The sequence below is a fragment of the Idiotropiscis lumnitzeri genome, chromosome 20 (genome assembly GCF_059441095.1).
Source record: "Idiotropiscis lumnitzeri isolate Australia: NSW breed Sydney's pygmy pipehorse chromosome 20, RoL_Ilum_1.0, whole genome shotgun sequence".
In the NCBI taxonomy this organism is placed as follows: Eukaryota; Metazoa; Chordata; class Actinopteri; order Syngnathiformes; family Syngnathidae; genus Idiotropiscis; species Idiotropiscis lumnitzeri.
This window is the reverse complement of record NC_142410.1, coordinates 8,023,332-8,034,290: the sequence shown is the minus strand read 5'-3', so window position 1 is coordinate 8,034,290 and position 10,959 is coordinate 8,023,332. Positions and strand designations below refer to the sequence as shown.

At 41.3% G+C, this 10,959-nt stretch overlaps 2 protein-coding genes across 4 annotated transcripts; one reads left to right on the top strand and one right to left on the bottom strand.

Annotated features, from left to right (window-relative positions):
• Positions 1 to 132: 132 nt before the first annotated feature.
• On the bottom strand, positions 133 to 5,948 carry eif2ak1 (eukaryotic translation initiation factor 2-alpha kinase 1). Its single transcript, XM_088285314.1, is given in 15 exon segments — positions 133 to 832; positions 934 to 1,167; positions 1,240 to 1,319; positions 1,401 to 1,515; positions 1,590 to 1,696; positions 1,783 to 1,891; positions 2,466 to 2,856; positions 2,952 to 3,000; positions 3,094 to 3,187; positions 3,267 to 3,347; positions 3,427 to 3,526; positions 3,662 to 3,705; positions 3,870 to 4,006; positions 4,085 to 4,252; positions 5,433 to 5,948. Coding segments are annotated over 15 exon segments (2,013 nt in total). The 5' UTR covers positions 5,608 to 5,948; the 3' UTR covers positions 133 to 703.
• A 99-nt stretch (positions 5,949 to 6,047) lies between these two features.
• On the top strand, positions 6,048 to 10,841 carry pms2 (PMS1 homolog 2, mismatch repair system component). 3 transcript variants are annotated; one of them, XM_088284465.1, is made up of 14 exons: positions 6,048 to 6,602; positions 6,675 to 6,814; positions 6,944 to 7,030; positions 7,106 to 7,392; positions 7,495 to 7,662; positions 7,741 to 7,838; positions 7,907 to 8,006; positions 8,097 to 8,181; positions 8,454 to 8,606; positions 8,680 to 9,475; positions 9,834 to 10,001; positions 10,100 to 10,200; positions 10,297 to 10,466; positions 10,562 to 10,841. In XM_088284465.1, exons 1-14 carry the CDS (start codon positions 6,589 to 6,591, stop codon positions 10,703 to 10,705), a joined length of 2,511 nt encoding a protein of 836 aa, XP_088140591.1. In that variant the 5' UTR covers positions 6,048 to 6,588; the 3' UTR covers positions 10,706 to 10,841. The 3 variants fall into 3 exon arrangements, with proteins under 3 accessions (XP_088140591.1, XP_088140590.1, XP_088140592.1); XM_088284464.1 differs by having other exon boundaries at positions 6,672 to 6,814; XM_088284466.1 differs by lacking the exons at positions 6,048 to 6,602; positions 6,675 to 6,814 and having other exon boundaries at positions 6,943 to 7,030; positions 7,106 to 7,177; positions 7,291 to 7,392.
• The last annotated feature ends 118 nt before the right edge of the window (positions 10,842 to 10,959 follow it).

The following is a 10,959-nucleotide window of genomic DNA, read 5'->3' as shown; positions in this document are numbered from 1 at the left end:
AAAAAAAGTACAATAGCAAATGATGAGGTTAATCAGATAGTTGATATAATAGCACTCAAATATTATATTTGTGCATTTAAAGTACCTGCCACCATACAGAGTTATTAACCCCACATGAATTTGATATTCACATAGGCTTTTGGTGTCATTTTATTTTGCTTTCTAGCAGAGTCCTGAAGATTATGCAAACAATTGCACTTTGTCTAAAGTTCCAGTTCTCACAAAAAAAAAAAGTCCAAAAGCATGATGCTGATCCCATCACGCTTCACTGTTGTTATGGTGTTGAAAAGTGCTGTGTTCCCGCCCAATATACCTTTTGGAATTATAGGCAAAAAGTTTAAACTCGGTTTCATTTCCTCTCAAACACGTGGGAAATGTTTCAGAACACAGTCTGCAATTCCCCCTTGAGGGATTATTATGAATAAAAAATAATTTAAAAGATTTGTCCATTCAGTTTGTTAAATTACAAAGTAAGTTTATGCGAAACCTGAATTAGGGACAACATGAGTCGGCAAAAGGTGTGCTATACATTTACATTTCAAATTGGTGACAATGGGAAAAAAAATAAATCCCTGCATTGTAACACATTGTCAATAATCGAATGTGACTCAATGTTTCTAATGAGTCTTTCCATAATCGATTCCAACCACACACACATAAATTAAGTCACCGAATTCAAAATACATTGTGAATCTTTGAAGTGTCAAGTGGTTTCCCAACTCTAACAATTTTGCAAAGTGTCATGTGAACTTTGTAGCCGCTGGATTTGTTTCCTCAGATGAAGGATTTCTTCCTCTTGTTCTTCAACCTTTTTCTGCAAACCGCAGATTACCTGAATGAAGAAAAAAATATTCCTTAAAGATTTCAATGAACTCAAAAGATCTGGATTCAGTTAAAACGTTTAGTCCTACTTGATTTCATCAAGTTACTTACCACATCTTTATTGCAGAAGAGTTCACTCTGTAAAAGCTGGCTGGCTGTGGGCCGCACGCTGGGCTCCATGCTAGTCAACTTCAAGACGTAATTGGCTAGGACGGGCCATCTGTTGCTGAAGTCGTCTGGTATTTTGCCCTCCCTCAGGTCCCCGAGTGTCCTGATTCGCTCCATCTCTGTTCCGAAGGGCTGGAAAAGCTCAAGAGCAAGCACCCCAATGCTGTACATGTCCGACTAGGCGAGAAAAGACAAACGTGAACCAATAGTCTTTTTTTTATTCAGCCATCCCATGTCAACCATAAATACCTGTGAATCATAATGGGAGCGTTTCAGTTGCTCTGGTGCAGCGTAGACAAATGTGCCGACACCCGTAGTATGTGCGGAATCTGAAAAGTACGCCACAAACATATTAATTCAAACAATTTGGCTTTCTGGCGTTTGAAATGTGACAAACAATGAGGCATTACCACTGATGGGAGAAATGACACTTTCACCGCTATCGAATATTAGACCACTGCAGGCCAAACCGAAGTCGCCAATACGAACGTGACAGTCATGCCCGTTAAGGAAAATGTTCCTTGGCTGTAAAGAAATAAAAACAATTAAGTGCCACTATTTTAAAACATACAATGTACAGCATCCATCGAAGCACTCACCTTTAGGTCTCTGTGAATTATTCCACGCGAGTGAATGTATTCCACCCCTTCCAGTATCTTTCTGAGCAGACTGAACGTGTGCTCAGCGTTCACGCAACCATAAGGACCTGCAGAGATTTTTGGAAACATTTCAAACTTTACACAGTAAGTCCACCAAAATGTGACGCATATCTTGGATTTTAAATGAATATACATCTTGACGCTTGCTCCTCTTTGGGCTTGGAATTCCTCTCAGTCATCCAGTCCTTGAGCGAACGTTCACATAGCTGCATTTGGATGTAGAGCATCAGGTGGAAGTGGACCTGCGCACACCATACAAACTTTATTCATAAGGCACACAAGGAGCTGGAACATCCCCGGGCGTTAATTGTCTATCCATCACCTCAACTTCATTTTAAGAGGAGCAATTGAAAACACCCTGTCCCTTCTGAGCTTTTGTTTAGAGCGAGGAGCAGCTGCCAGGAGTGACTGGGTAAAGCGGCTCAGCAAGGTAAGACAAGGCAAGACCATTTAAAGACTTAAAAAAAAAAAAAAACACTAAAATCCTTTTAAAATGGGCTCTCGAGTGCACATGCTGCCAGTGGAGCTGCGTGCAGCTGCATTTGGAGCAGGGTGGAGAACTGAAATGGACGACTTGGTGACTGCATTTCGTTTGCGAGTGTAGATTGCGTAACTTTCGTAACATTTCTGGCCCTGCCACAAAAAGTGAAAAACGCGAGTAATTGGGACCCACAAAAATTTTTTTTGAATTTCCTTCATGAGAGGCTTTACACTGTATACACAAGGTGTGGGCAAACTACGGCCCGGGGGCCACATGCGGCCCATTAAACGTTTATGTCCGGCCCGCCAAACTTGAAAGCATTTTAGTGCACCGACCTCATTTGAGGGTCTTGCTGTGTGTTTGCTATTAAGCTCCTCGCACTTCTCTTCAACACAGGACGGGCTGTTGTTGTTGACCTCAATGCTGCTCCTGCTGGACTCCGCCTCTAACACTCCCGACGTGTCCCAAGCAACGGCGGGACATTTGGAGGTCTGGATGGGCGCTCTCTGTCCCAGGAACACACAGGGTACGTAGTTCTCGGGGAGGCGTCGCATCATGTTCGGACACACCCCCGGGCCCTTGTCTTGTGTCAGCACGAGCGATTTGGCCGCCGGGGCATCACTTGGCGGCACAGCGGCGTTTGAAGAACCATTCACATGTGGTTGGCTTTGGCTTTGGAACACTACAGAGAAACTTGAGCTACTGCTGTCAGGGTCCTCGTCAGAACTGCAACATGACGACAATAAATGTTAGCATTTACGCAAAACACATCTGATATTGATTATTGTAAGACGTTAGTATATATGTGCTTGACAATTTACATGTCTTCTTGAGCAGGTGGCGCCAGTTCAGGTAGAAGATTCTCTGCATCTGTAATGGGAGACATTTTGCCATTCCAACTTTGTCCTGAGATTCCAACAGCATTACGGTTAAAAACGAAAACAATTGCAGCAGTGTCCTCACATGTCATGGGCTGAACGTGCTCCATCCAAGCTGTGTGATAGCCCACGACGTTGACGTGATGCAAACTGGACAGCACTTTCACTTCCCTGAGGACCTATTTCGTAAGCATCAACCGGAACGTCAGCGGCGAGCTGATATTTGGATGAGTCTCAAAACTTACACCGAACACTCACCTTCATGCAATCCTCCTTTGAGACTTTTTTAATGAGAATCTTCTTCACAGCGTAGCACTGCCCATCAAGTTTGTTCAGCACCTGCACCACGGGTGATAATTTGGCATATCCAATGCTCAACAGTCAAAATTCCCAAATAATAAAACAATATGGCAATCACCTTACAAACATTTCCATAAGATCCTTTCCCAATTCTACCAATTTCTTCAAACTCGCTAAGGTAACGTGACGTCTGAGCTTGAAATAGTCCTTCCGTCACCCTGCAGGAGAAGAAACAGAAACTTAAAACAAGTGATCATTTTTAATAACAAAAATAAAACATCTCATCTGTATGATACGTTTCAAAGTACTCTTAAAATGCTTCAATTATTTAAACAAATAAAAGTAAACTTCACCTGAGTGCAGGATTGTGTGCATTTATACTAAGCTGTTGCTGGTCCTGTAAAACATGAAGAGAGCAAAAACTATATTTAAACCAGAAAAAAATGGCCCAAATAAACAAAATGAGAGCTTAGCGCTGAAAAATGGTACCGGTTTGAAAAAAGTGGTACAGCAATGACATTACAGCGGACTTTGTAATTTATTTTATTTTATTTTTTTAACCTGTGGGTGCAATGAGGATCTAGCAGCGTTTAGCAGCTCGGTGAAGGCCCAGTTGTGTTGGAGTCTGACTGTGCTGAATTCGTCGCTTATGGCCAAAGGTGAAAGAAGATTCATAGAAGCTAAGCGCTGCCCAATAACTAATAGAGACAAAAAAAAATTTGCAAAAGTTAAAGCGGGAGGAAGATTTTATATTATTTTAATGTTGCGGTCTGTACCTTTAAAAAGCATTCGCGAGCGTGCTGGGTTACTCTCGTAAGCAAAGCAGAGGTGCTCCAGCAGAGAGCCCAAGAGGAGGTGGTTTGGGATGGCTGAGGCAAACTCTTGGACGGACGGGTAGCGTCTACCCGCCATGAGCACTTCATGGTGGCTGTCGGTGTCAGAAGCTGGAGATACGGGGAAAACTGATTGAGAGCAGGGCAATAATGTTTGAGTGAAAATTGTGCCATTTTCAAAAAAAAAATGTATTTTGCATTTTTAACAATATTTGACTAAAACAAACTATCAAGAATCCTTGAGTCTTCAAATGCAAAAAAAATAAATACACGTACTGTACTCCTTTTGAAAGTTGAACTATTTTTATTATTTTAATAATGTTTCTTTGAAAAAGGGTTACACTCCAGATATAAGGGGCAACAATGATTTGACACTGATCAACCTCTGAAAAATACACACTGAGCATGACAAGTGATATCAAAGTTAGAATTCTCTTACCTTCTTCGATTACTTTAGCTATAATTTCAGCAATGTTTTTTTCTTTTTGTTCCATGTTTCCGTAACAACACCCAGAGCAGCACTAATGGAATCCTGTGCAATTTTAAGGCAAATATGCACATCTAGTTTCTACATACGGGGGCGTGCACGGCTGTCATGCTTATCTTGAAGGGCCAGTGCCCACCAAACATCCACCTTACTTTATAAACAGCGAGTCAGCATGAGATGAGATAATATTTGTAACAGAATGCTCATGAAGAGCTGTTAAATAAAATAATATTCTATACTCTTCAAGCCACCTGACACCACGTGAAAATTAATTACAACTTATTTTTGTAGATTTTTCAGCACACAAATAAAATTGTGCTAAATTCAGGAATGACATCGACAGTCGCTTTCAAAAGTATCGATGTGGATAGGTCATGTCCTTTGTTTTTGTTGTATGCTGAAGACAAGGACTTGGAGGGGGAATATCTTGCTTCTCCGAATCAGCTGAGTCACCATCATTAATGTTCACTAGTTCGCATTCAGTCTTAAAAGTGCTCAAGATCGCAATCAATTGTGAATTTACTATATTTATCACTCTCTAAGAGTAGAAAAATACTTCTATTTCGTTACTGATCTCATTGCTATGTTTAGCTGTTACACCAAAAGTATGTGTGTTCTTTAAACGCGAACAAGAGAATTTTCTCCAAGACTTTTATCCGACGTATTGCTCGCAATGTGCCCGTTATGCATCTCAAACACAGAATGCGACTACTGGCTAACACTTTAAGCATGTGCTCACCTGCTGCTAACTTTGCGCGTGCAAACGTTACACAAGACAAACAATTAAGAAGAAAAGCTGCTTACTGTCAAAGTGTACCTCATCGTCCTCTTCGGCGGCAAGACTTGGCAAGCTACTGCAGTCATTATTACTAACTGCGTTAAGCAGACGGCTTCGGGGAACTAGAAGCTTATTACTGCTTCTGCTACTAACACATTCCTCCGATCGCAAGAGCCTACTGGCGGACGTTAAATTGTACATGTTAACTGGCCATAATAAATAAAAGAGGCTCAGAATCAACGTGAGCGAAGGCTACTTGTATTTGTTAAGACCGACCTGGTCGTATGTTTCTAAAATAGGACAGAAACTCTCACGAGTTGCACTTCCAAGTCGGCCATGTTTCCTCAGACGCGATGGGAGGGAGCGTCTACCAATAAAACTTATTCATACAAAATATTATTTGCTGTCATTAAAAATATGAGATTCCAAAGCAAGCACATATGCGACATACATTTGAAATGCATTTTCAAGCAAATTAAGTGGCTCCCGAAGACAACACGGTGGTACTTGCACGCGCATCCTAAAAGCACATTCCGCTAAAGTTAGCAACACACTTGGTGATGAAACATTACATGGAGAGTTAAATAATTAGATATAATTTATTTATGTCATACATTTGTCTTATTTTTATTTATTTTGGGGGAAATTGTGAAAATGTTTTCTTTTTGATAATTCCCTTATCGCGGAATATAAATATTTTGAAAATGCAAATATTTTACGCAGTAGTAACTCTTTACAACAGTCCCTTTACGATGCGCGAATGACATCGTGTATTTGTCGATTAAGAGTTGCATTGAGTAGTTACACCTAGATATGATTTAATACATTTTGGGTTAGCTATGTTTTAATTCTGAGAGTTTCACCGATTATAAATTTATTTTGTAACACAGTTCTATTTCCGTCGTCGAAATGCGCAATTAATACGCAGCAGTGACTTTCTGCAATAATTTTTCTATACTGCGCGGTACGGTTTGAGAGCTCATTTTTTGTTTATTTACAACATCATGGCCAACTTTAGTTTGGCTGTTTTATCTTTGAAAACTGCGTAAAGGGTGCAAAGTTAACAATGGTATCATCATTCCGTCTCTTATGTCTACCTTTTACGAACAAGAAGTTTTCTCTTTAGCATTAAAACCTCTGGATTTTTTAGTAGTGGCTAATTCCGGTAGTATTTCCTGAAAGATGACTGACACTGGGTAAGCTGATTCAGAATAAGAGGAAGCCAAAAAGTCTGCAATCATGACAATAGCTTCTTTCACTTTTAGTAGCTGGGAACCTGCTGGAGCCATCCGGGCCATTGACAAGCACTCGGTGCATCAAATCTGCTCAGGGCAAGTGGTGCTGACCTTGGCCACTGCTGTTAAAGAATTGGTGGAGAACAGCATCGATGCTGGGGCCACCAACATTGGTAAGAAAAGGATCAGAGGTGGTAAAAGTACTCACATGCTGTAATGATGTAGAATAAGAAATACTTGAAATTGTATGGATCTCAGCCCCTTTAGTACAATGATCAGTTGAACTTAACTAAATGTTCTAGATGTCAAGCTGAAGGAACACGGACTAGAACTGGTCGAAGTGTCTGATAACGGAAAAGGAGTCGAGGAGGCCAACTTTGAAGCGTTGAGTATGTGTCTGTGAGTTTGTCGCTCCATTCTAAATGATACGCAGCTTTCATGATGAAATGTCATCTGTCCCACAGCTTTAAAACATCACACTTCAAAATTGAGGGATTTTTCTGATCTCGTCCATGTGGAGACGTTTGGCTTCAGAGGTGAAGCCCTCAGCTCTTTATGTGCTCTCAGCGACCTAATTGTGGTGACGTGCCATGAGTCCAGCCCTGTGGGGACCAAACTGGTTTTTGACCACAAAGGCCACTTGTTTCAGCGGCTACCTCATCCGCGCCAGCAAGGCACCACAGTCAGCCTGCAGCAGCTCTTCCTAACCCTGCCTGTCAGACACAAAGAGTTCCAACGCAACATTAAGAAGGCCAGTTGAATATCTGTTTTATGCAATCATGTGGACCTGAGGCCCTCACCACGGCGGATGGATAGTGGATTCATGCTAATTGATTTGCCATTTATCCGACAGGAGTTCACCAAAATGGTGCACGTTTTGCAGTCGTACTGCATCATCTCGACAGGAGTTCGTATTAGCTGCTCCAACCAAAGTGGGCAAGGGAAGCGCAACACAGTCATTAGCACGAGTGGTAGCCAGAATATGAGAGATAACATAGGAGCTATATTTGGACCCAAACAGGTGGGAAGATAGGATTTTGCAACACTCATTCCTCTGAGATGTCTGACTTGTTGAATTTTTTTTGCTTCATTCTTTCAGCTGCAGAACCTTCTCCCCTTTCAGCATACACCTCCAAATGAGAAGGTCTTGGAAGAATATGGACTGCAAAATGTGGAACTCCCCAAAAAGCTCTTTTGGTGAGTCACACTGTTGCATTGTGATTGTATCTTAAGTTTTTTAAATGAACTTTTTGACATTTTGGCAGCATCACAGGGTTCGTGTCACAAGCAGACCACGGTGTGGGAAGAAGTGCAACTGACAGACAATTCTTTTTTATAAACAAGAGACCATGTGATCCCCAAAAGGTATGTAATGGATTTGATGACGGGGCGGGAGACAAAGTCGCAACAGGGTCTTTCCTTCCAACGTAAATTTTGGCTCTTCTCACCTTGTAGGTGACAAAAGTTGTGAATGAAGTCTATCATATGTATAACAGACATCAGTATCCATTTGTTGCCCTGAACATAGAAGTTGCCTCAGGTAAGTGTTCCTCCTCTACATCGCAGCTCATTGATATTTCGTGGATATTTTTACAGACTTTTAACTGTCTGTTAGCGCAGAAATCTGCCATTTTTATGGCTTTCACAAATTCATATAGTCAGCAAGAAAAGTAGTGCTTTGCCGCCGTCTTGGTGCCTGAACTATGTTGAAGTGAGTTGAGGAGCTTCGTTTAAACAAAAAGTAGTGTTTTTGTGGCATCTTCTCATTCATGAAGCGTCAACTTCAACCTTTTTTTTTTTTTACTTTTTCAGAGTGTGTGGATGTAAACGTTACCCCTGACAAGCGGCAAATTTTCCTTCAAGAGGAGAAACTCTTGTTGGCCATTCTGAAGTCTTGTCTCATCAGCATGTTTGAGTCTGGCGTCAATAAACTAAGCCTAAACAATACTCTCCTCCCCAGCAGCAGTAAGATAATATTATTTGATTCCGAAACTTGTAAAAACATGTCTGTAACACCATCTATGACTTTATTTTGCAGCGACTACATCCAAACAATCTGAGGAGAACATGCTCAAGTCTGGAGAAAACCCAGAATTAACAATTGAGAGCCCAAAGTCAACCCTGAACTTGGCTGGTCTAAAAGCGTTTTTTTCAAGTCCCCAGAGCTTCAATTCTGGTGTCAAGTCCAACATGTCAAAAGCTGCCAATAATGGCCCCGCACAAAAAACGCTCAAATCTTTCTTTAAGGACTCTGGAAAAACTAGTTCCTATAATCCAGGTGTAAAATCTCCTTTAGCACCCACACATAGTTTTAAAAAAGGCTCCTCACACGGGAGGTCAGCGCTGGATGGGTTCAGGTATAGCAAAGGGACAGCTTACCCTGATACTGACTCCAAAGACTTTGTTCTATCCAGTTCAGACACCGGTCCCTCACCAGATAGTCCAAATTGTGTCCCACCTACTTTTGATGTGGGAGAACCCAGTTTAAAAAAGGAAGCACTGACAGAGACAACAACCGAAGAGCACAAAGTTTTCCAGGAGTCTCACTTGCAAACTGAACCAAGCACTCACAGTGAGTGCAGCTCTGTCAGTCCAGAATTGAAAAGAGCCAGGAAAGAGAATCCAGACTGCGCAGTGGATGCTCCAGTCAGTTTGCAGAAAAGGGCAGTGACGCTTCCTTTCTCCTTGCGAGAACTGACCGGGAATATTAGGAGGTTAGAGGACCAAAAGCAGAAGATAAAAAACAGCGAGGAGCTTCAGTACAGACGCTTCAGAGCCCAAATCAACCCGGGAGAAAGCCAACATGCAGAGGAGGAGCTGAAGAAGGAGATCAGGTTAAGTTGTATTGTAAACGCAACACTTTGGTTTTACTTCCATTTTTTTTAGTAGATGAACTCAAACTTCAAAGACTGGTGCCTTGAGATAGTTTTGTGGCTTACGGAGCATTTGTGACTGTTTCCTTCATGTAAATCTATATTATACTGCCCCCAGGTGGTCAAATTGCCAAACTGCGCGAGTGAGCACTTCTCCTTTGCAGAAATAATCCATCTTTAGTTAGCATGATTATTGTATGTGTGCTGCCCAAAATTAAAGGCCACCCTAAAATGTGAATGTAACAAATATTATAATAGAGTACAGGCTTTTTTTTTTTAATTGGTTCGTTTGAATTGTGTGTCTTTCAACGGCCAACAGCAAAGACATGTTCAAAGAGATGGAGATTCTGGGCCAGTTTAATCTGGGTTTTGTCATCGCCAAACTCAACTCGGACATCTTCATTATCGACCAGCATGCCACGGATGAGAAATACAACTTCGAGATGCTGCAGCAACACACAGTCCTCCAAGGACAAAAACTCATTGTGTGAGTATGCAAACATTTTTTTTCAGAATTCTTTTTTTTTTAATTGGATCTAATTAGATTGTGCCACCTGACCATTGTATTTATTCTTTATTTTTCAGCCCTCAAAAACTTCACCTCACTGCAGTCAACGAGAACGTACTTATGGAAAACATTGACATTTTTCAAAAGAATGGCTTTGAATTTCAGATTGATGAAGATGGTATGAAAATGATTTTGAGTTCAAGTAAAAAAAAGAAAATCCATTTAAGATGAGTAAACATATTCAACAATGTTACCCCTCCCCCTATCAATGTAGCTCAGGTGATGGAGAGGGTCAAGCTGGTATCTCTGCCCACCAGTAAGAATTGGACATTTGGTCCAGCGGACATTGAGGAGCTGATCTTCATGCTCAGCGACAGCCCAGGGGTCATGTGTCGGCCTTCGCGCGTCCAGCACATGTTTGCCTCAAGAGCTTGTCGGAAATCTGTGAGTTTCTACTCGCAGGCATTCCCGCTATTTGTCAGAATAATTTACTGTACAGTTTAACGTATTATGACATCTATATCTGTGTTTTTATCCAGGTGATGATTGGCACGGCACTAAGTACAAGCGAGATGAAGAAACTGGTGGGTCACATGGGTGAGATTGAGCAGCCCTGGAACTGTCCTCACGGGAGGCCCACCATGAGACACCTGGTCAATCTGGATATCATCTCCCAAGACTGATCAAGAACAAGCGCTTTGTGTTCTATATAGTTTTAACTCATAAATTCCTAGTTGATGTGATAATTTTAAGTGTTTTACATCAACACGCAGTATAGTTTTCTACACAAACATTATGTCAAATAAACAATGTGTAAGACGTGTAGTTTATTTTTCTGACTCTTTAAATCGGAATTCTCCAACCAGGTCAGCCCATTTAATGAGTAATTAGAACAGATTTATTGTGACATAATTCGGAGGAGGTAGATGTCTTGTTT